The sequence below is a fragment of the Wolffia australiana genome, chromosome 5 (genome assembly GCF_029677425.1).
Source record: "Wolffia australiana isolate 7733 chromosome 5, ASM2967742v1".
NCBI lineage: Eukaryota > Viridiplantae > Streptophyta > Magnoliopsida > Alismatales > Araceae > Wolffia > Wolffia australiana.
In genome coordinates, this window is record NC_135839.1 from 9895549 (window position 1) to 9920300 (window position 24752).

Below are 24752 nucleotides of genomic sequence, written 5' to 3' on the forward strand. Positions count from 1 at the left end.
CATCGGTCTGAACGGGTCAGGAGATGAGGGCGGTCTGGTGGGGGGGGGGGGGGGGTTTCTTCAAGGAACGAGCTCGGCGGGAGGGCGAAAATGGCGAACGTCGCCATCTCTACCATCGCACGACCTTCTTCAGTTCCCCTTCAAGCTGTTGCCGCGTTATTTCTGCCCAGATTTCCCAGAAATTTCAAACCTTGCCGTGTTCTACACCTCTCAAGGCGGAGAATGCACTCTGTTAGGGCTTCTTTCGCGGACTCGACGATGGCGATTCAGGATATTGTGATCGATCTAATGCGGACCTCTCCGCCGACGTGGAAATCCGCGGCGCTAAGCAATCTTCTCATTTTCGTGGTTGGATCGCCGCTACTTCTGGCGGGATTGAGTGGATCAGGAATCTTGGCGGCTTTTGCTCTCGGTACACTGACCTGGAGAGCTTTCGGTGCATCTGGGTTCTTGATCGTCGCCCTCTATTTCACCATTGTGAGTGTCATGGGTTTGTGATGAGTTTTTTATCTTGAATTGTTCGATTAGCGTGAACTTGTTTCCGGTTGTGTGTCGGGAATGGCATAATGGAAGAACTTAGACTAGGGTTCATTAAGATCCTGATCGATCGCTACGATTTTGATGAAAAAATGTAGACTGATCGAAAATTGATCAGTTTTGCTGACTCTCGTTGATGGATTGGTTCAACCTGTCAGGATTTTGTCCGGCCCTGAATTGATTGAGATATTTATCTATCTACTCTGCTAATCCGCTTTCGATATGGTTGATCGATCGATTACCCAATCCAGAGTCTCTCATTCACACTCTCCGTCAGATTTGGCAAGAATCTGAGCGATTGAATGGATTGATCAGATGGATTTCATTCGAATGGGTTTATTATATAGACAAGAGCATGCCCGATGACCTATCGATTCAAATGGCCAGGATTTCGATTGTCCCCAGATCAATCAGGATTGCTATCGGTCATTTATAAATGGTTTATTGCATCGACGGACTCTTTAAATCCGATCTCGATCCGGCCGATTGGATCCCTGAACTCTTATCCACTCCATTTCGTCAACATCTCATGAACACGATTACATTGTATTTTCCGACATTCTTTTATTTTTCTTTGTTGGAGTAAAGAACAATCAAAACTCTCTTTCCAAACTCCAACACCGAATAAAATGTATGTAGCCAAGTGAATCAGTACGAGTACACTACCTTATTGAGAATAAAATACCTGCATGTTTATCATTTCCTTCTGCAGTAGCTTCAAAAAACAACATTATTTTATCCAATTTTTGCAAAGATATTTCGTTCTGAGGGTTTATTGCGTGAGTTTTGAAGGGCACGGCTGTGACGAAGTTGAAGATCGCTCAGAAGGAAGCGTCGGGCATTGCAGAGAAGAGGAGAGGAAGAAGAGGGCCAGCAAGTGTGATCGGTTCCAGTGCAGCGGGTTGCGTTTGTGCTCTTTTCTCTATCTATGGTGCTGGGGGAGCCCATTTGATACCACTTTGGCAGCTTGGATTTGTCTCCAGTTTCTGCACAAAAGTGAGTGATACTGTTTCCAGCGAAATCGGAAAAGCCTATGGCAAAACCACGTAAGTGAAATCTGCTCATTCACCATTCTTGCCTTTTTTGTCTTAATCTTTCTTTCAAAATATGCATTGAATTAAGATTTCTTGTCTTAATCAAGTTGGCAAATGCCTCGCACGGATGCGATGAATCGTTCAGAGAACGATAAATATCTCTGGTAGGGATCGACCTGATCGAGATTCATCAGGAGTATCGATTAGTTAGATGTTGATAGATCCATTTCCTCTGATTTAAAATTTTCTTCTATTATCAATCAGACCTGACCTATCTTTCAGGATATCGATCGATCATATTAATGGATAGTGAAAATACAAACAGTCTTGGAACTGATGGTAAATAATTTTTAAAAAAGTTTTCCCGCCATCTTTCTACCTTAGACTGCCTATGTTTTTGCAATAAATTGTGCCCAAAACCATTGTGTGACTTTGAATGATTCATGTTTTTGCAATAAGTCATCTGTCCGAAACCTATGTGTGACTTTGACTGATTTATGTTTTTATGACAAGCACATTCCACTTAATGGGTCTATCCGATTGATCGCTGAATGGCCTTCTTGATCGGATCAACTTACTCGGTCAGATCTCAATCCGATCCATCATTTCGACCATTGTGATATAATCGAGGCCATTCAATCTTAATCAGGTGGTCCTCATGTGATGGCCGACACCTTTTTAATAAACGACAGGTTATCCTGTATTTCTCTTCGGCCCAATCAAGTGGAATTTTAGACTACACCGCTCTTATTAAACATGGAGATCTTATTTTTAGGCTTTTAACGGCCTTTTGGTTACGATGAAAATCCGTTCTAATTAGAAATGAAACATAGTTTCATCATTTATTTTCATTAAATTTATCTGTCCCGGTTCATGAACAGCTACCTGATTACCAATTTTAAGATCGTTCCGAGAGGCACCGAAGGAGCAGTCAGTCTGGAGGGAACCATCGCGGGGATTCTAGCTTCTGCACTTCTCGCTGCCGCCGCGAGTTTCTTGGGAACTGTACGCGCACCTTCTCAGTTTTTGACAAGAACTATATTCTCATTTAAAACTATATTTCCAGTGGTTAATATTCCAACATCTGAAAATTCCACTATATTATAGATTGGCGGACGCGAATCTATCATCTGCATCGCAGCATCACAGCTGGCAAACATCGGGGAAAGCGTTATCGGTGCTTCCCTTCAGGACAAGGACGGTTTCCAATGGGTAAGCTAGCTCTTGAACAGGAATCTTAGTAAAAAAAAATTACTCGAGTATTAATTTTTTTTTCCCCCAATTTCTCAGCTGAACAACGACGTGGTCAACGTGATCAACATCTCCCTGGGCAGCATCTTGGCCGTTCTTTTGCAACAAGTCATCCTACGCCAGTAGATCGTCGAGCCAGAACCCGAGCCAACTCATGTAATTAATTATCGGAAAAATGATTCGGAATCACTTTGCAAAGTTTTTACCCCACGTAGATACTGTTCCCGCACGTGGTCTATGTAAAGTCAAAAGTCAACAGGTGGGAAAAAGCTGACGGTCATGAGTGGCTTTTGCCGTCTCCACGCATGAAATCTTCATTACCGTTGCCGTAATTAAAAAAATGTAGTAATGGATATTTTAATCTAATAATTACGCGCGCGGGGGAATGATCAGACTGCGGCGTTAGTTCCGACACTCGCCCTCTTCATCTCTCTCTCTTCATGACTTTCTGTCTCTATCTCTACTATATCTATCATTTCCCTCTCTCTGAATCTCTCTCTCTCTCTCTCTTTGTGTAAGCGGCGAGGACGGCGCCTTCCATGGCGGGCTACTTCGCTTATGTTTGGATCGCCGCCGTCGGTTTCATCAGCGCCGTCGCGGGCGGCGAGGATTGGACGGGGGGGATGGAGCTTTCGGAGAGGGAGATGCTGTTCGCAGTGCTGGAGGCCGTCTCCTCGGACCGGGACTGGCGCGACCCCGACGCGGATCCGTGCGCCCCCGGCGCGTCCTGGCCTGGAGTGGACTGCGCCACCGGCTCGGACGGGCGCCTCCACGTCACCCGCCTGGCCTTCGGCGCCCCGCTCAGTCCCACGTGTAAGCCCGCCGCCACCTTCCCGGCTCCCCTCTTCTCCCTCCCCCACCTCCAGTCCGCTTCCTTCTACGCCTGCTTCCGGACCCGCGAGACCCGCTTAGCCGTGCCCGATAACGCCTCCGCCCCGCTGCAGCAGCTGAGCCTAAGGTCCAACCCCGCGTTATCCGGTCCCATTCCCGCGGGGATATCCGGGCTCCGCTCCCTCCGCGTCCTTACCCTGTCCCAGAACGGCCTGCGGGGGAGGATACCGGAGTCCATGTCCGAGCTGGCGGGGCTCGTCCACGTGGACCTGAGCTACAACGCCCTCTCCGGGCCGATCCCGGCAGGGCTGGCGAGCCGGCTACGAGCCCTGGTCGGGCTGGACCTGAGCTACAACGCCCTCTCCGGGCCCGTCCCGGCGGGAATCGGCGCGATGGCGGCGCTCCAGAAGCTGGACCTGAGCCGTAACGCGCTGGCCGGGCCCGTGCCGGCGGGCTTAGTGGGCCTGGGCTCGCTCACTTTCGCGGCCCTCGGCGGGAACCGGCTAACCGGCCCGCTCCCCCCGGGCCTGTGGAAGCTGGTCAATCTGCAATATTTAATCTTGGAGGATAGTCCGATTCGGACCGAGCTGCCCGCCGAGCTGGGCAGGTTGAAGAATCTGCAGGAGCTGAGGCTCGCTAATTCCGGCCTCTGGGGGCAGATTCCCGATTCCTTCTCTGGGCTGGGGAATCTCACGACGCTGTCCTTGCAGAACAACAGCTTATCCGGGTCCATCCCCCCGGCGCTGGGGAAACTCCCCCGGATCTACCACCTGAACCTCAGCGGGAACTCGCTCCGTGGAGAGGTTCTCTTTAACGGGAGCTTCCTCCGCCGGCTCGGCAGAAACCTCGACCTGAGAGGGAACGCCGGCCTCTGCGTGGGCCCCGCTCCGTGTGCCGTCACTGCCCGGCTCGACCTACCGCTTTGCGGTGAGCTGGCCCGGAACGCCACCGCCGACCAGCATCGTCTGCCGCAGGAGCTGGCCGCGATCGCCGGGGGCGGTGATCGAAGCCTTACGCTCCTCCGCTGGTTACTCCCGCTGACCGCTTGCGCGTTTCTATTTTAACCGTTCCGAAATGCGTTGATTTCCGCGGCTTTATAATGGGCCGATTGTTTAGGCCCACTGGGCCCAGTTAGAGTTCTATTAGCGAACTTGACAAAGCTTCTACCCCTGTTCATGGCGGATTGACGATCGACCCTAGGGTTAACTCTTGATCGTTGATTAGCTAATTCTTCGTTTGAAATCGGAATTCGATCTGAATTTCGCCGAAGATCTGAAGTTCTCGGAGAGCGCGTGTATCGATTTCTTTGTTATTATTGGACGGTTGTTTGGTTTTGGGGGGCGGGAATGGCGTTGTGGTGTGGTCTGCGCGGTCAGGGGAGAGGAGCTTTGAAGCCATGGCTGCGACAGTCGGGGAACGAGGCTTTGGTCTATGCTCTCTCCCGTCTCGGGAGTCATCAATGGCGAAGAACGATTCTTGTTCCGCCGGGTGATAGTAACCATGACAGCGCGTCCTCCACGAAATCTTCGTCCATTGACGAGTCCGAGGTCGCCAAATTTGCCGCCATTGCCGACACCTGGTCTGTATGAAGTTGTTTAGTCTTCTTCAAGTTGTATGACATGCTGACATTGTTCTCTTTTGGATGATCTTGTCTATGTATGGAAAGGTGGGATTCCGAGGGACCATTTAGGCCCTTGCATATCATGAATCCGACTAGGTTATCCTTCATCCGTTCTGTACTTTGTCGGCATTTTGGGTAGGTTTCGGCTTTGAGTATCCATGAGTGATTCCTCCCTTTATTTGTTCTCCGATCGCGTTCCATTTCATATTCTGAATTTCTCTGGGCATTTTCTCAGGAGAAATCCGGATAACCCCAGGCCCTTGGAAGGTTTAAGGCTCGTCGATGTTGGTTGCGGTGGAGGAATCCTCACCGAGGTACGAGAATTGTGATTTTTGGTCTTAGGATTCGCAGTTTAATTGTGGGCGATGATCAATCAGCTCGATAAGGTTTTTTCACCTGTCCCAAATATCACATTTTGATCTAAATATCATTCGTAGAATCACGCCTGAACTAATAAAATACTGTAGATTGTTCTTTTTCCTTGTACATTACAGTACCATCGATTGTTTATTATACCCTTGATCCATGGATTCACAAACTGTTCTTCGGGATATGTTTGGGATTGGTGATTAATCAGACTCGGTTTCCTTTGGGCTCAAATCTCACATTTTGAGAGTAATATCCTTGGTTTAATCACTGGGGAATTGATAAAATACTTCAGAATGTTCTTTCTCATGTACATTACATTACCGACGATTATATATTATTCTGTTGATCCATGGATTTACTACCTGTTATTCCGGATCTTATGTTGTACGTACCAAACTTTACTCGAACAAGGATTTACGATTACTTTGCTGATGGATCAGTTTCTTCTTATAGCCTCTAGCTCGAATGGGAGCAAGTGTCACCGGAATTGATGCAGTCGATAAGAATATCAAAATTGCAAGCCTTCATTCAGTATGTTTCTCATCTTAAATACTCAATAATGCGGTGTATAACTAAACAGCTTTTATTTCTTATACATCTCATTCTTTATTTTGGCAGAAACTGGATCCCCAAACATCTTCAATAGAATACCGTTGTGCCACCGCAGGTACGTACCCTTTCTGACAAACTTATGTTGGCATTTGTTTATCTTGGATGGTATTTATGGTTTATTTGAATATGGATCAGAGAAAATGGTAGAAGAGCGGCGGACGTTTGATGCTGTGATTTCGCTGGAGGTGGGCCATCTTACTAGCATCTGCACAGCTCGATTATATAAATTATTTTAAAAACAAAATCCTTAATTTTTTCTAGGTCATCGAACATGTGCATGATCCTGCTGCATTTTGCAAATCTCTCGGAGAGCTGGCTGTGCCGGATGGAGCTGTTGCAATATCCACCATTAATCGTTCTGTAAGAGCATACGCCACCGCCATTATTGCTGCAGAATACGTTCTTGGATGGGTAAATCCTCAAAGCATATCGTTTATACGCATTCAGTCCATAGTTGAATTGTGATGACTAACCAACTATAGTCTGGGAGTCCTAAACAACTACTTTTACTTGAAATTTAAGATGTTTCAGAGGAGTTTAAAACATGATTCCCAAAATGATGCTGATTTTGAAAAAAAAAAACTCTAATTACGCCTTATATTTTTCTCTGCAGCTCCCAAAAGGCACGCACCAATGGTCGAGTTTCATCACCCCGGAAGAGCTTGCACTCATCATGCAGAGGGCATCAATTTCTGTAAATTTTCTTCTCTCCCAGTTCTATTTTCTGAAAACCTTATCAAAGCCGATGGATTATAATAAGAAAATTCATTCATCCTCTGCACAAAAATGGGCATCTCTGATTATAATATTTCATTCTCCTGTTTTTTAAAAAAATTGCAGATGCAGGAGATGGCGGGCATGAGTTACAACCCACTGACAGGGCTATGGTCCTTGACGGACGACACAAGTGTAAATTTCTTGGCTTATGGCATAAAAAGAAAGCCTTAAGAGTGAAGAATTTATCGTTTTTTTTGCTGACTGAAAAATAATAAATGCTAAATAAAAATGTTTTTTCATTGGCTGGGCCGTTGGGCTTATTGGGCCGAAATATTCTGGGCCCATATTGGGGTCGCCTTATCCGTTCCCGAGGGTATGAGTACTTCTCTTCGAGGTCGCTCGTTCACAGCGCGAGCAGAGGCACTCTATCGAAGACCAGCCATGGCGGCGATCCTTCCGTCGTCATCCTCGTCCATTCCCGCGTCATCCACGGCGAAGGCTCCGTCTTCCCTCTCCGCGTCGAGGTGTCAGTTCGTGGGAATCTTTCGCACTCCGATTGCCCCGAAGTCGTCATCCGCTTCGTCCCTCGTCGTCCGCTCTCAGGCCCAGAAGCAGGATCTGGAGGCTGTCATTCCCAGGGAGCAGCGATGGATGTTCGAGGAGTCTGAGATTAATGGACCGGTAAGGTTAACTTTTCAGTTCTTCGATCGATCTGCCTGCCGCCCGGCTTTTCAAACCTAGTTTTTGTTTTTCCCCTGTAATTTGCGAGTTCCATGAATCCTGCTTTTTCCCCAGTTTTTTGTTGTCCCTGGTACGTTCTTGTGGATTTCGTTGGCGTTTTTCTGCAAAAGTTAAGATGAAATACTCTTCATGAGGCAATTAATATCTTAACTCGGGACCTTATTCAATTTTTTGTGCAAAATTGGAGATAATAATTTCCTCCTGGGCCTCAGGAATTATACTTTATTGTTCTTGTTTTCTTTTGATGAAATTGAATGTTCGTGAATCTAGTTTTGGCTGCAGAATTTGGGTTAAACTTAAACCATCTCATGCGCAGGACATTTGGAACAAAACGTGGTACCCAAAGGCGGCAGACCATGTCAACACGGAGAAAACTTGGTATGTTGTCGATGCAACCGACAAGATCCTTGGCCGGCTGGCCTCCACAATTGCAGTTCATATTCGAGGGAAGAATCTGGCTACTTACACTCCCAGTGTAGACATGGGAGCCTATGTCATTGTGGTACTTTAGCTTTATCCCTTCTTAAATTGTCCTCTTGCGCATTATTCTGTTGGGTTTGAGTTGAAATTAAAAATAAACTCATGGGTCTATTCGAGATTTGGTTATCAACTACATACTATAATCTCATGTTGATGCATTTTCTATCCGTTTTCTTTATCACCCAAGGTGAATGCTGACAAGGTGGCAGTCTCTGGGAAGAAGAGGACCCAGAAGCTCTACAGGAGGCACTCGGGCAGACCTGGAGGTATGACAGTGGAGACATTCGATCAGTTGCAGAAAAGAATTCCCGAAAGAATTGTTGAGCACGCAGTCCGTGGGATGCTTCCCAAGGGAAGGGTGAGGCTTTCTATCCTTCTCAAATTTTGTTTTTTCTTAAAATTTTCCTTTTCATTCATTATGGGCCATGTTTATCTTCTCTGTATCGTTCCAATTTTAATTCATGTCTCCAAAAGGAACATCTTACAGACTGACTGAGGGGGTATAAATCTTACTTTATTTTATCCCGCAGCTCGGCAGGGAGCTCTTTACCCACCTAAAGGTCTACGCAGGACCCGAGCACCCTCATGAGGCGCAGCAGCCCGTTGATCTTCCGATCAGGGACAAGAGAGTTCAAGTGGAAAAGTAGAACTGACTTCATCTTCGAGGTGTCTCTTTGGCCGAAGAATCTTTCCTTTTTGCTTTGTTTCTTTCTTTTTGCTTCGATTCTCATTACATTTTGATCTGTGATTAGTTGAAATGTAGAAATAACATTGATTGCCAATATCATGTTACCGTGTCCTGAGAATAAAGTTGGTGATTCGCTATGGTCCATACACAGAGTTGGTCCGATCTAAGGTCTGACTTGCCCTCTTGGATCTGTCTGCTGAGCTGAGTCAGTTGTGCCAACCCAACCCTAGCCTTGGTCCACCCGTCCCCGACCTGCCTTCTTAGGCACGTCAAGTAGTCGGGTCGGGATCAAAAAATTGATAATGCTCAAAGTTTACCCAGCCCACTGAACCAACTTTTGCCATTTTGGGCAGGTTGGGTTAGTTAGCCCACAGGTCAGTTGAGCCGACCCAAGGGCATTGCTAAACCCTATGACTTGCTTCCCTATCTTTGTGTTTTAGATGACTCCCTAGGATAGTATTTTCCTTGTTTGAACGCCTGCTGTTTAAGGATCAAATATTTTGGAGGACGTTTCATGTCCAATCCCGAACAGCATTCTCACTGACCAAAAAATTAGTTTTTATTAAGTGCGAAATGCCTATCTTTGATTTAGTTTCTGAAGTCAGTGCTCCAAACCCGAGAATCGGTGGCGGTGGAATAATGGATGAAGAGAACTGGATCATTCTGTATGATAACTGGTTGAAGCACCATAATAATGATTATTTTTTTCAACTGTTAGGATATGTGAAGAACAAATGCGAAGGCTCAGTAACGATGGAATCATTTAAGGAATTCGCATGGGGATTTTGAAAGACCATAGATTATATTTGTGTGGAATATTATTGTTTCATATCGAATTTAATGCATCACGAATCGTAATGACAACCATACCTAGATGAACATTTTTCTACTTGGGATTTTAGCCAATCGTATAATCCAAATATCTCTACCAAATATGCGTTTGAAAAAATATTATTAGTTTATATGGGGTTTCCCATTCAACATTTATTTACTAAAATTACATACATAAACTAACTCAAGAATCATTATGCTTCAATGTTCTTATTGCTCACTCCGGAAGATGACCTCTGTAATCTATCGAACACTAGAAAATATTAATTTGAAAAGTATTGACAATGTTTTTCACACTTCTCTACATAATTACACAGAATGAGAAAATACCGCATAAGCCCTAATTTTACTTTGTTACTGATAACGGAAGTAATGAGCAGATTCTCAGTTTACGAGAGATGTCCTGTCATCAGGAAACAAACATATTTTTGTACTACTGGCTAAATTTTAGTACTTCTGAAACTAGTTTTGCTAAATGTTTATTAATATATAAGCATTATTTGCCATAACAATTGAAATATTCGAACGCTCATTTTTTTTACTAACGCAATCTGGTAGTGTCAGTTGGGATCTATTTATGTGACTGAAATAAGTGAGCTAGTATCTTACTTCAAGAATCATGTATCAGGAAAAAAAATATTCGTAGTGCTAAAAACGTATGACTGATCCTTGTTTTTCATATTAAAGAATAGGCACTACCTTTAATCCTTGTTTTTCATCAGACCACTAAAAGTTTAATATTTTAATTTGAATGACTTCCAAACATAATTTAAGGAAAAAAAATATGCAGTAGCATTTTTACTTGATGTTAATGTTGATTTTACTGATTTTTATCTTCTGATATAATTTCATTTTTAAACTGTCACATTTGCATTAGATTTTTAAATAGAGGGTGGTAAATTGTACGAAATATTGTTCTTTTATCAGTCTTGTTTTTAGTTATTTTCTCTGGGGATAATAGCACGAAATATCCCAATTTTTTTCAAAAATCTGAGATATAACTTAAACTTTTTTTTGGGCTCGGTATATCCGAAACTCTCTAAGTCGACACCGACATATCTCGGTGATGACGTGGAATCCATCGTGGCTGCCAGATGGATTTACGGCCAGATTTTGACCTGGCGGAATCCACCTGGCAGCCACGATGGATTCCATGTCATAACGGGGATTCCACCTGCCAGGTGTTTTCCGATAAGAGAGAGAGGCATTCTAGAGAGAGAGAGGAGAGCGAGAGAGAGGCATTCTAGAGAGAGAAATAGAGGTGTTCTAGAGAGAGAGGCAGTCTAGAGAGAGAGAAAGGGAGAGAGAGGCATTCTAGAGAGAGAGGCATTTTAGAGAGAGAAAGAGAGGCGTTCTAGAGAGAGAGAAAGGGAGAGAGTGGCCTTGTTCCTTGACTACGACGGCGCGCTCTTGCCCATCGTCGACGACCCCGACTGCGCTTTCATGTCCGATTCTGTGAGTTTTCTGTCGTTTCCCTGCTCTTTCCCTTCTTCTCTTCTTTCTCTCTCTAGAATGCCTCTCTCTCTCTCCTTATCTCTCTCTCTCTCTCTATAATGCCTCTCTCTCTCTTATCGGAAAACACCTGGCAGGTGGAATCCCCGTTATGACGTGGAATCCGTTGTGGCTGCCAAGTGGATTCCGCCAGGTCAAAATCTGGCTGGAAATCCACCTGGCAGCCACGATGGATTCCACATCATCACCGGGATATGTCGGCATCGACTTAGAGAGTTTGAGATATACCGTGCCAAATAAACGTTTAGGCTATATCTCAGATTTTTGAAAGAATTTGGGATATTTCGTGCTATTAACCCTTTTCTCTGGCCTTGGGTTGAAATTTGTTCTCTCTCATCCCAGTTATGGCCCTAGAGGTCAATCAAATAATTAACTTCAAAATAAAGGCACTTTCGAATTCATGACATAGCCCGGACAATAAAATCTTATGGAAGAATTTAATTCATAAACTGAACCAAAAATAAATTCTTATTTAAGATCACATTCTCCAATTTTAAGTGAGGGAATTTTGATGGAATTTGATATCTATTTTATTTATTTCGCATGCTTGACTTTCTTGTAGCCCAATTTAATATTTCAATTTGTAAAATTTTTCTCTTACTATGAATGCCATATAAATAAAAAAGTTTTAAATGCACCATAAGGCAAGCGATGATGGTAAGAGAGTGATGTCGGACATCGTCGATGGCGTCGTCCGACGTGACAATTCATTAAGTGAATGTAACTACATGATGCGATGTAACCTATGAGAAAGTATGTGCAAGCCCGACTCGTGGTGACTCGCCGAACTCCAAGCTCCGAAGCTGTTGTCCGGTGACGGTGACGGTGACCTTCTGACCCTCATCGGAGCGACGATGGCAACTACGACGCTGAAAGGAGTAATTCCATAGGGGCTCACACGTAAGGAACGGGCTCGGCCCATACCTAGAAAGACCTCAACACGTAGCTTCTTGATAATTTTCTCTCACCTAAAACTAACCCGAGCGTGGTGGAGTGCAGTCGAAAGATATACTAGAAGACGTAATATAACTAACGAGCAAGGGGAACGGTGCACCTCATCGATGGCAGCGTTCGTCGTCGACGTCATTGCTGGTGCATAGAGCGATGCGGGTAGATGCAGTGAAGAGGTGCCGGAGTGGGTCGGCGGCTTGTCTGGCGATGTAGCGCAGGAGCGAGGACGAGAAGAGCGGATGTGAGGAGGAGGGAAAGTAATGTAACGATCCTCACAACGTCACAGGTTCTCGCCGTTCGTGTGGAAGATTACCAATGTTTCCTTCATTTGTGCATCCACAATGACAGTGAAGAAATTCTCAGGGGTGAACTCAATCGTCCACGTGACGGTCAGCTCTCAAGGGGGGTTCAACCGTGTTTGCCTGAGGGGATGACCAGGTTGACCCAAGGTACCAGCCTCATTCATCCACAAGGGAAACGGTGGAGAGATCAAAACAGGCCAAGGAACACTCTCCTGTTCATTCACAACAACGCGGTCAGAACAGTTTGTCGCAGACTGCCCGCCGTCCACAAGGGGAGTCAAACTTTTGTGGGGCCCAGCCGTGTTCGCCCTCAAGGGGTGACCAGTATTCCTTGGCGCACTGAACTGATCGGTGAAGGGCATCGCCCAGGTGCAAGGGGAAAGCTATAGATCGTCGTGGATTCGATGAGATCGGATTCAGATGCCCAACGAAGGCTCACTGCTTAGACGGTGTGGACAACGGCTTTAGAGAGGAATCTCATTCCCCTTCGGTCATCCTCAAGAAGGTGGTCAAAATTTCCCAATGCACTGATCTCATCAGGCGAGGTGCTTCACCCAGGTACCAGAGGGCGCCACAGACCGTCGTGGAACATGTGAGGCCAAATTCTGATGGCCAGGGATGATCGCCCCCTTAGACGGCGTCAACGACGACCTCGGAAAGGAATTTCGTTCCCTCCCATCACTATGCTGCAGACCCTTTGTCGGCCCTAGGCCAGTGGACGGATGAGAAGAACAAGCGAACATCGTTGGTCACTGCTTCGGGGTGGCAATTCTTAGAACAGAGACATTCTCCTCTGACTTCTCACAGAGGCTCCCCTCGTCCAAATTTACCACGTCTTTCCCATTTGTTTTCTTCTGGTTCTTCCTTTATCTCCTCTTCTCTTCTCCTTCCTCCTCTCAAGATGAAACCTGGACGTGGGATAACTGCGACACAAATTCCAGATCTAGATTGAACGTGGGGCTCATCATGGCCTTATATAGGGCCATGATGGGGCCCTTACTAGGAGTCCAACTATGGGGCCCAATAAGAGACCCCATTTTACATCTTAAATTAAAGAAACTAAGAGATTAAAAAAGATACGAAATGAAAACGATAAGGATGCATCACGACGAGTAGGGACACTCGTCGTGACAAACATGGAACAGAAATTAGACCAATGAAAAAGATAACAGAAAATACGAAGATACAAACGCAGATGTGCTCTACCCGGGGTATTTAATACCGAGCATCTTCACAGACGCTTTGGTGTGTTGCTCGGGCTGGACACGGACGATGATGCTGATGTGGACGAAGATGGCTCCGATGATATGTTGTTGATGACGCTTGGGCGCGCTCCATTAGAGAGTCCTTAAGAAGCATGAGGAATAATTTGGCACCCTCGTGGGTTCAAAATTTAACCTATATGTTAGTTTCGGTGGCCAAGGAATAACCTGGGGGGGGGTGAATTATGTTCTCTATTTATATTATATTTTTATCTTTAATTATTATAGGATTTCTCTACCAAAGAAATGAGGTAGGGGAAACAGGAGACAATTTTTTTTCAAGACAGAGTAGGCTAATCCTTAATGATGTTTGGGGGTATCCGTCCCGAGGTGATGATGTGCCCTAAATGAGTTTGTGTGAATTCCCCCAAGCAAATCACTCGGAAACAGGGCTGAACAAGAATGCCGTGAAAAAGAAAAATTCGATGAAGCTTTATCATCCTCAACCCTCGAAGGCTTCCACGAAAAGACATTGCTTGATCTACTTCAACTTGGCCCCCAAAGCCTTCTTCTTATGGCCCCCAAAAGATTAACTTGAGTGATCACAAAAAAGCAAGCAATAACACTATATTTATGAATAATGTATTCTCCTCAGTAAAACTTAGTATTATTGGCTACTTAAAATAGTATTCAAGACAATGACCAATTTTAGGTATTTCAACAAGAATACTTTTATGTTAAACTTTTATTGATTCAGAAATGTGGATTCATAAATATAACTATAACTTCCCTTCAGTAGTACCTCCTTGTTTGTGGTTGTTCTTTTTTCAGTCCTCTTCCCCTCCACATTTTTGTTTGGATATAATTCATGATTTGCATTTGAGCTTTGACGCTTAAAACTCAAATATCTTTTTCAATCCTGCACCAAATGCAATGATTCTACCTAGAACGGTTTGGTAACACAATTTCGCACTATTGTTTTCTTTCAGCGTCCTTAGTTTGCCGCTCAATTCCTCTGTGTCCAACGTTAAACCCCTGTTACTCTTTCCAAACTAAACCAAATGATGCAATTCAAATTTCTTTGCTTTTTTATGGATGTTAAAAACAATTCATGTGTATAAAATGAGCTCAAAATCAGTATAAAAAATATGCTAAAAAGTATAAACTTATCACACGGGCCAACGATGTGAGAAGTTTGGATCCCAGCTTTCTTTTCTTTGAATCTTGAAATACCTTGCACCAAAAGCCACAGTTTTAGTTCTATGGATTTGGATTGATGTTAGCAACAAACAATCTCTTCAAAGAATGCTAAAAAACTGCTTGAAAATGCTCCAGGAATTGAGAGATCTCTCTAGCTTTTGGACTGCGATTTTCAAAAGGGAATGAGAAGGGGGTTTGAAATTAGGGCTCAAAACTGTATATATGGACTTAGAAATCAGAAAGAGCATAATGGTAATCTATCAAAAGTCCAACGGTCATACGCATTGATTATGATTAAGAAATATAAAGTAATAATAATTTTAATTTCAATTTTTGATAATTACAATTTTGCCATCGACTCAAAACACCCTTTCAATAGTAAGCGAAAAAACTAGCCGTTATGCCAACGGTTTGAGTTTTAAAATAATTTTAAACTTTTAGGTATGTTTACCGCTACATTTAAATAAAGATACTACCATTCGATTCCATTATTCATGTAATTCATTTTCATTAAATCATCAGTAAATTCAGCCTTACATACTCGAAGATAGTAAATAGGATTTTGGCTAAGTTATTCAACAAATCACACAAATACCCGAATAGCGTTAAAACTGTGTTTATCTTCATGTCACAAAAAATTTAAGTCCTACATGCATGATTTAACTTGTTTAGTGTATGGTCAAACTAAGTAGCCTTTTAATATATCTAATGCTTTTATTTTATCTTCACATACCACCAGTCAAGTAACTAAATCAGCGCCTATTGTGCTTTGATCACAACCCTTATTGAGGCATGCATCACTTCGAACATTCATCAAAATACACATTAAAGCATTGTGATAAAAGTGCCCTTGAACCTTAATTTTCACTATCAATTGGGTTAAAGCAATCCTTAAGAAGTTAAATCTTTATGGTAATCTGGTAAATTAATAAGGTTGATAAATAAATTTTATCGGGACATTAAATTTATTATATGGAATAGTACATGGGCTAATAGAGACAGATGCACAATATCTAGGGTCAATGCATCTTCCCCCCTTCTTTCGTTTGTGCCCTCTGGTCTATAAATAGATGTGTGAATCCTTGTCAAGTTAATTATTAATCTTGTGTCGTAAACCCATGGGCTGATTGAAAGCTAATGAGTTTCTAAGATCCATCAAGCTTGTACTTGGTGTCCTAGGTGTATCAGATGAGCCAACACACCAGAGAGGGAAGGAATTACCCACACTGGTAAATTATCATTATCATGGTGAACCTAATAATCTTCGGTTAGCATCATCACCTTACATTGGTTCATTTCCGCATCATCCTTAGTTTGAAATCCTTTCACTATCATGTCCAACCATTGCATTATATCCTTAGATACTCCAATCATATCTTACCACTTCCATGCCATCGTATCATCTTCATCCCACTTGTCATCTCCCTTATAGGTCTCTCTTAATATCACTCACAGGTATTCTTGTTATCATCACTCCATCATTGTCCCCATTCATTCTTCTAAAATTCTAACAATCACTATCCAATATGTATTATTACCATCTTAATTATATTACTACTTTTCAATGTCTTGCCTTACTTTTCTCATCACTTGACCTCATACTTTATACTTATTTCATCTTATCTCACGAATCCCTTTTCAAGAATAATAATTCTTTAATTGTCATTCCCTGTTGCGATGATCCATATTAATCACTAGCTAAATGTACTTCAATGAGTACGGGTTCATATTTTTATTGATAGTACTCATTAACACCGACAACAATTTGTAACCCAAATAATTGAGCTTGTTAGAATACATCTTCAGATGCACCTCTATACTTTATAGGGGAGGAGGTATAAATATTAAGCAAATAAAATGCTTAATATTATAAATATTTTTAAATTCCAATTTTGAATTTCATGAAATTTCTACCCCGCTCTTTTATCCTTGCTCCTTTTTTTTTTTTGGAGCTTCATACTTTTTCAGCTACCAGGGCTTACAAGATGATATACCTCTAGGCTTCTTTAGGAAGTGAGGGTCTTTAGCACCTAGGGACCTCGGAAATCTCAGGCCTCCCTATCAATGGACACATATACTTGAGGTTAATGGACGCGTTGAATCTAATTCTAGGAGGACATATGTGAATCTAACAGTGACGTTTCTCCACAAAAGGATATCACGATCATCCGCACCAAGGTGGGCTCATTAGGGAAGAGAGAGGCAAGATAAAGTTCTACATAGATGGGTTTGTAGTGTTAAAACAGTTTAATTTCATGCAATTAAAATTGGAGAATGCTCAACTACATGTGTATGGCATCTAGTTCCCCCCAGATTGTTTGGCATTGCCCTCAATGTCATGAAAAATAAATAAATCCGGAAAGATGTCACCTGATGATATAAAGGACAGTTGAGCAGACATGATGATATCCTCCGGTTATGTGCATTTGAGCTCCACGTTGCTCTTGATTGGTGGAACTTGTCTGAGACAGAAGAGAGAAACCAAGAAGAGAACAAACAAAGAGAACAAAAACAAAAAGAAAGATGAGCCACATTTTCTTGGGTTGCCTCCCAAGCAGCGCTTTATTTAGAGTCCTTAGCTAGACTGTCCAATATCCATTATCTGTTAACATAAGGGCTTCCTGGAAAAGGACACTTTCATGCTCCACATAAGGTTTTAATCTCTGTCCATTTACGACCAAAGTGTTTCCATTCTACGGGTCTAAGATCTTTATAGAGCCATGATTGGTAACATGAATCACAGTATAGGGTCCATCCCATCTTGATTTCAATTTCCCAGGAAAGAGTTTCAATCTGGAATTAAATAACCAGACTTTTTGATCTTTAACAAAATTCTTTCGTCTAATGTGTTTGTCATGATAAAGTTTCATCTTTTCTTTGTAAATGCAGGAGCTCATGTATGATTCGTTCCTTAACTCGTCAAGCTCACTAAGCTGAAGGATTCTATGTTTACCCGCCTCATCAATGTTCATGTTCAGTTGTCGTATGGCCCAGTAAGCCTTATGCTCAATTTCTACGGGCAGATGACAGGCTTTCCCAAAAATCAGCCTATAAGGAGACATTCCTAGAGGTGCTTTATATGCTGTCCTATAGGCCCAAAGTGCATCTTCTAGTTTAACGACCAATCCTTCCTATTAGGCCTTACAATCTTCTGAAGGATCCGCTTAATTTCACGATTTGAGACCTCTACTTGACCATTGGTTTGAGGGTGGTAAGGTGTGGACACTTTATGAGTAACACCATTTTTCTTTAAGAGGGCTTTGAATTGGGCAGTAATGAAGTGTGTGCCATTGTCACTAATAATAGTGCGAGGGCATCCGAACCTAGCAAATATATGACTTTTTAAGAATTTCAAGACCACCTTAAGATCACAAGTTTTTGTGGCTATAGCTTCAATCTATTTCGAAACATAATCTACAGCTAATAGGATATATGCATACCCATAAGACGATGGGAATGGGCCTATAAAGTCGACACCCCACACATCAAAGATTTCTACCACAATAATTGGATTTAGTGGCATCATATCCTTGGCTGATATATTCGTGGATGATTGACACTCTAAACAGCCTTTTGAATATTTATGGGCATCCTTAAACAATGAAGGCCAATAAAAACCAGATTGTAATACCTTTGTTGCTGTTTAACATCCTGAGAAATGCCCTCCGCTCGGTGAAGAGTGACACATTTTGAGGATGTCAAATTGTTCCTCTTCTGCCACACATCTTCACAAAATATTATCGGATCCCAAATAAAACAAGTAAGGTTCATTCCAAAGAACTAAACCAGGACGCATTTTGACATGTGTATCGGGACATTTAAGGGTTAGGTGCATTCTTACAATCTAAATCATGGATTTTTGTCCTTTTGACACTTGTAAACTTCCAATGGCTTCTCTTTAAAGCCATGGAAAAAAAATTAGCTGATCTTCTGCAATGTCCGCAGTAAGTGCTCGCTGCTCCTTCTCCTTAGCATGTGACAAATAGCTACTTTCCTTATCTCTGTGACAGTTCTAAACATAACATTCAAGTTTAATTTCAATTGTAACCTCTCTATTGGGACTGGTCACCAGGATTCCTTTGGACATAATTTTGGATTCTCTTCATTTCCCTCTGCCATGAACTCTTACATCCTTGTGGGCTCTCCGCCAAGAAGTTTTCACCTTCATCTTTCGTGAACTTTCTCACCATGTTGACTATGAGGATCTATTCCTATTCTTTAGTTTGATGATCCGTTATCTTGTCCTCTTGGAACTTAAAAAATCCTACATCTTGATGCAATATCATTGTATCAATAACAACAAAATGCATGATAGACATTATCATTAAACCAAAGTTTGCTAAAATGACATAAATGAACTTGAGAATGAGCAGCCTATCTTCATTGAATTCTTCATAGCTTCCCAACTCGATACTGACTAGGAAGAGTTTTCAACATACTTGAATTCTTGTTTCATCTTCCCTCATCATGTGTTTGAAATATTTCCTTAAAAATATGATATTTTTACTCTGTAACTAAAACTACACCTATAATATTTGTGCATTGTAATGTACCTTCCATATCTTTAGCCTTTTTTATGATATCAAGCTCATTGGAATCTACAAAATTTGAAGCTTTAGATCTATAAAATCTGACATAAATATATCAGGGAGAAAAAGGGAGGAAGAGAAGCCACAAAATTAAAAGATATTACAGCTTTGTTTTGTCGGTTAAGGCTAACATTCCCTACATACGTTGAGACTTTAGTCAGCTCAGCTAGACACTTAAGTAGGCTCATCTTAAAGGCACGCACAAAGGTGGGAGTCTAATCTTTCTTCAACAGCATTGTCTTTTATAACCAACTGTAAACTGAGTCAGATAATAAACTTGTGATGACTCAATCTTCCAACATGTTTGCTCATTCATCCTAATTGGGGTTCTTAAAAAGCCTATAGTCATCTAAGTTATCCTCGATAGATTATAAGGCACAGGTGTACGCAAATACACTCACATCACCTCGGGAAAGAGTGATAGATTTCATCATCAAAAAGAAAAAAATAATTCATTATTTTTATTGAAGAGTGCTTTAGATGCACCTGATGATAGAAATATATGTGGCCGACAAGCCAATCACACATTCTGCATTTCATTCCATATTCATTAAATGAGCATACTCATTTTAGTGCATGTGTGGTGCTTATAATGAAGTCAATGAATACATACAATGCGATTAAGTCTTTGTCTAAGGAAATGAAATATCAGAGAGGAGTTCTCCGATGATTTCCAAATGCATAAGTAATAACTCGGATGACCGATTGTGATTTGACAGTTGGCCATACCCTAAGTCATCCTGAGAGCATCAAGTGGGTGAGAGAATATATGTACATGGTAACTAATGATGAACAAGTTCCATGACCAAGTTGATACACACTCCTTTGTATGTTCTAGAGCACGAGGCGTAGCTTGGCACCCCACGTGTTCGAGACTCAACCTATCGATTGGGTTGAATCAATCTGAGATTGATTAATCCATATGATGATATAGTTAATTAATTAGGAAGGCTAATAAAGGTTATTGGGATGATGGAGTCATTAACAAGACTGATACATGGGCCTAGAGGGTCACACGTATAAAAGGTATTTTGGACGTCGGAAGATATCATAATTTGGGAGTTTTTATCATGAATATCCACTTAATATAAATAGGGGAAGACCCTGAATGAAATTCCCCATGACAGAATTTTTCAGGGGACTTTCCCTTCGTCTACTTTCTCCGCACTCTTCCTCTTCACTAGCGATGCAATTGAGACGGCGTAACAACGATGACCGAGATTGAAGGGGGCTCATCAACAAGAATGAGGAGATCCCATGTGCCGATGACTATGTGGATACTTCTAGAGGCTTCACACTTGAGCAGCTCCATGTGACTTGTTCGAGGATCAAAGAAGTCACATATGTGATCCATGCCGAGGTACTTTATTTCATGATTTTGTCAATGTCGCTAGGATTCTGTTATGTGTCTTCGGCTAAGGGGAATCCTTATCTTTATCCAGATCTAGGGCAATAGAATTCAACAGCTGGTCCCATTGATCCTTCATTGATGGTATCCTAAGGAGATGGCAACCCAGATTAAAAAAAAAAATTATCTCACATCTAGCTTTTAGTAATTGTATCAACTTCTAGCCAACGAATAGTGGCATAAATTCTTCACCTACTCAGCTGAAGGGGCAATTGGGATTATAGACAGCAAGGAAATATTCTATGAAATAGGAAGCTAATTATCAGGTGGAAGAAGTATTAGAAAAGATGTAAACTATGGAAAAGGTTTACTTAAAAAATTGTGGATAAACATCTCAAATTGTACCCAAAAGGGTGGAAGTGTATGTGAAGATTATGGCTCTTGATATGGGGTCTGCACAAAATAATATAATTTGTGAGATCTGCCTCACAAATGGAAAAGCATACAGAACCAAAAGGGTGATGGTCACATAGTGTCGTAAAAATGTAAGAAATAACATGTATAGACAGGGAATGTAAAGTTCCAGTTTTTTTTAATGTATGGCAAAATCAAAACATCGCCATGAATTCTAGCTCAGTCTTGGTTCAGGCAAGGAATTTTTTGGTCAAATCTGAAGTGTAATGTCAAGTCTTGATTTTTGGTGAATTTTCATGAATTTTAAACAACTATATCAAGGCAAATCAGAAGTCAACCATAGCACCGGTTAATGTGCAACACTAGGCCAAATCACTTATTGTCTATGCATATGTAAATATTTATGCGACTCAAAACTCAAACAACAAGTAAGCTAAGTAGTCAAAGGCAAAAATTGAGTTTTAGGTCAAAATTGACTAAAATTATTTCGTATTTGTCAGCTGATAATCATAATGGTTCTAAGGAAGAAGTCTACAAAACAACATCCTAAAATATATCTTGTGTGCACCAATAATTTTCTTGAACTTTTTAGAGTAATGTTTATAAGGGTAAGCTTGGAGACTTAATTATAAATATTACAAAATTTCAATCTCATTTATTATCTTCATTGTTTTACCCTCCAAAGAAGTGGCTGTTACATTAATCAATGCAGGGGCATTTTAGGCATAAGGCTATTCTGTTTGAAATAAGAAGGAACGTGAAATGGCTGCCTTTAGTCTCTCAACTCTTGTGCATTTTCTCACGCAATATGAAGATATTCGATCTCTGGTAGAGAAAACAGAATCATTCTGTACGAGTTGAGTCCAAGAGGAAGACTTTTCCAGAACCAAAATTGAGCTAAACGGTTGAGATTAACTCTTCAGAATTAGATCGTTCAGAAGAAACTCGATAAGATCACTTTGGCTGCCTGGTTTAGGTTTTTGTTTCTCGATTGTAGGGTTAGCAGAGGAATCTCTTGATAATGTGCTGGGAGGTGAAGAAATGTTCAACAGTCAAAGATCAAGTCTTTGGTAAAACTTTGTTGAGTATTGTTGGATTATAATTAGGGTACATTATTCTTCATGTTGAATCAAATATACACATATAGAAATATTCACATATATATAATCTGGTAATCCAATAAACGTCAGAGTGAGCTCTAATCTTTCAACTAGATTATCACACTTTGAATGAAATTACCAAGTCGGATGACTTCTTCGGAGCATTAAGTTCAGTGCTATCAAATTATTTGTATTCAAATTAATCACCAAAATTAATCTGCTGCTTAAATTGAATCCTGAACTATAGTATTGAAATAGTTAGAAGTTTACTCTAGTCTAGGGTGTTCTTCATTTGGTAAATTGAGTGAGATTAATCTTGGAAATCAATGTGAATCTTACAAGTACAGCTTGAAAGAGAACATGTGCCACCTAAATAAATTTCTATATCTGCTGGTTGTTAATGGGAAGTTATTACACTCTTCTTGGTATTAGGTCAAAGCATCTCTTTTTAAATAAGACCATTTGATCAAAATCTACATCTAATCACTGCATCTAGTTTGATGCCTAAGAATTGAACTGGATTACATTAAATTGCGCTTGGATTGACCATGATCAGTCCCAGGTGTTTAGCATGTAATAGTAATGCAGAATTGTTTCTTTGTGTGTTGGTGCCAGACTAACAGTGCAGGAAAGTAAACACATATTGGCCAACAAAAGAACAAGAAAGATAACTTAAGAATTTACACAAATCCTTCCAGGTTGAGTTCATGTTTTTAGTACTATTTGTGCTTAGAGCATTACATTTATTCTAGACAGGTAAACGTGAGATACTATTAAAATACAGAAAAAACCGCCAAAAAAACCAGTGATCTAGGTGAGTTGTTGAGGGTTTTGAAAGAGTCATATTTGATTATTAAAGAAAACCTTAGATCTAGAAAATTGAATTAAAATTTATACTTCGGATTGAGATTTACAAGCAGTAGTTGAGTGATCACGTGACTCAAAAATTAATTAGTTGATAATTGTTATTTTATCTGACAAGTTTTACTGTTTTGAATTTTGTGAGAGTGTTAAGTGTAGTATTTTGGATAATAAACACAGAACTTTGGTTAATTTGAGCAAGGAGATAAGTGTATTCCATGGTAAAGGCAAACAGGACCAACCAGGAGGACCTGGGTGGTCCAACCAAAAATGAGTCGAGAAGGCTTGTGTGCCTACAAAGCCTAAGAGGGCCCAAGATAGCTCGCCATTTCGATTCTGAGATAGGAGATGTCTGTGTATCCCTATTACCAGGCTGGTTATGTTGGGGGGGCTATAAAGACTTGGTTAGGGATTGATAATGAAATTCAGTTGGATATCCTGGGGCAGGACTCATGTTTATTGGTTTTCGTGATCTCAATCTGCGAAGGCCTCACACCCAAACCCGAACTTGCTAGCTCAATACCTAGCTTTTAGTGCTTCTCATAAGGGACTAGCCCTAATGTATACAAAATATCAAGTGTCATATTTCCCTTTTTCATCATTCTAAAACATAGACAAACAAAATCTAGGAGTATAGTTTAATCTCACTTAAGGCATTAAAAAAATTAAGAGGAAAACCTAATTGAAGAATCCCTCCTCAAGCAGTGGAAGAAGAACATGATCTCTGGCTGTGTGCCTGTTGAAGAATGAGCTGGCGACTAATAGGCAGTGGCTTGGTTAAGCAAATCCACTAGAGCCGTAGCAAAAGTGAGTCTTCATAGTGCAACTATCACAACTTATGGACCCAAACCTGGGTGATCTATCCATGATCAGGATGAAGCTTGGGTGAAACTAAGTGGAGGTCCGAACCGACTGATGTTGAAGAATCAGATGATGAGTTGTGGTTAGGGGTGAAAAGTGAGTCTTCATAGGGCGACTGTCACAACTTATGGACCCAAACCTGGGTGATCTATCCATGACCAGGATGAAGCTTGGGTGAAACTAAGTGGAGGTCCGAACCGACTGGTGTTGAAGAATCAGATGATGAGTTGTGGATAGGGGTGAAATGCGCCCCCCTATCACAACTTATGCAACTATCACAACTTATGGACCCAAACCTAGGTGATCTATCCATGATCAGGATGAAGCTTGGGTGAAACTAAGTGGAGGTCCGAACCGACTGATGTTTAAGAATCAGCAGATGAGTTGTGGTTAGGGGTGAAAAGTGAGTCTTCATAGGGCGACTGTCACAACTTATGGACCCAAACCTGGGTGATCTATCCATGACCAGGATGAAGCTTGGGTGAAACTAAGTGGAGGTCCGAACCGACTGATGTTGAAGAATCCGATGATGAGTTGTGGATAGGGGGTGAATGCGGCCCCCCTATCATAACTTATGCAACTATCACAACTTATGGACCCAAACCTGGGTGATCTATCCATGATCAGGATGAAGCTTGGGTGAAACTAAGTGGAGGTCCGAACCGACTGATGTTTAAGAATCAATGGATGAGTTGTGGTT

At 41.6% G+C, this 24752-nt stretch overlaps 4 protein-coding genes and 1 non-coding gene across 5 annotated transcripts; 4 read left to right on the plus strand and 1 right to left on the minus strand.

Moving 5' to 3' along the window:
- Positions 1-32: 32 nt before the first annotated feature.
- Positions 33-3051, plus strand: LOC144703030 (integral membrane protein (Protein of unknown function DUF92, transmembrane)). The gene is made up of 5 exons (XM_078575104.1): positions 33-477; positions 1330-1583; positions 2453-2576; positions 2679-2783; positions 2862-3051. The coding sequence occupies exons 1-5, from the start codon at positions 91-93 to the stop codon at positions 2946-2948; spliced, it is 957 nt and encodes a 318-aa protein (XP_078431230.1). The 5' UTR covers positions 33-90; the 3' UTR covers positions 2949-3051.
- A 268-nt stretch (positions 3052-3319) lies between these two features.
- Positions 3320-4817, plus strand: RLP29 (receptor like protein 29). Its single transcript, XM_078575103.1, has one exon. The coding sequence runs from the start codon at positions 3362-3364 to the stop codon at positions 4715-4717; it is 1356 nt and encodes a 451-aa protein (XP_078431229.1). The 5' UTR covers positions 3320-3361; the 3' UTR covers positions 4718-4817.
- Positions 4818-4844: 27 nt separating this feature from the next.
- On the plus strand, positions 4845-7271 carry COQ3 (coenzyme Q 3). Its single transcript, XM_078575105.1, has 9 exons — positions 4845-5232; positions 5320-5409; positions 5510-5588; positions 6097-6174; positions 6262-6310; positions 6391-6440; positions 6517-6666; positions 6869-6949; positions 7096-7271. Exons 1-9 carry the CDS (start codon positions 5000-5002, stop codon positions 7201-7203), a joined length of 918 nt encoding a protein of 305 aa, XP_078431231.1. The 5' UTR covers positions 4845-4999; the 3' UTR covers positions 7204-7271.
- A 78-nt stretch (positions 7272-7349) lies between these two features.
- Positions 7350-8975, plus strand: EMB1473 (Ribosomal protein L13 family protein). Its single transcript, XM_078575106.1, has 4 exons — positions 7350-7653; positions 8030-8215; positions 8381-8551; positions 8724-8975. The coding sequence occupies exons 1-4, from the start codon at positions 7414-7416 to the stop codon at positions 8838-8840; spliced, it is 714 nt and encodes a 237-aa protein (XP_078431232.1). The 5' UTR covers positions 7350-7413; the 3' UTR covers positions 8841-8975.
- LOC144704001 (U6 spliceosomal RNA) lies at positions 8572-8671 on the minus strand. Its single transcript, XR_013581697.1, has one exon. It is a non-coding gene; the product is annotated as a U6 spliceosomal RNA (small nuclear RNA).
- Positions 8976-24752: the final 15777 nt, after the last annotated feature.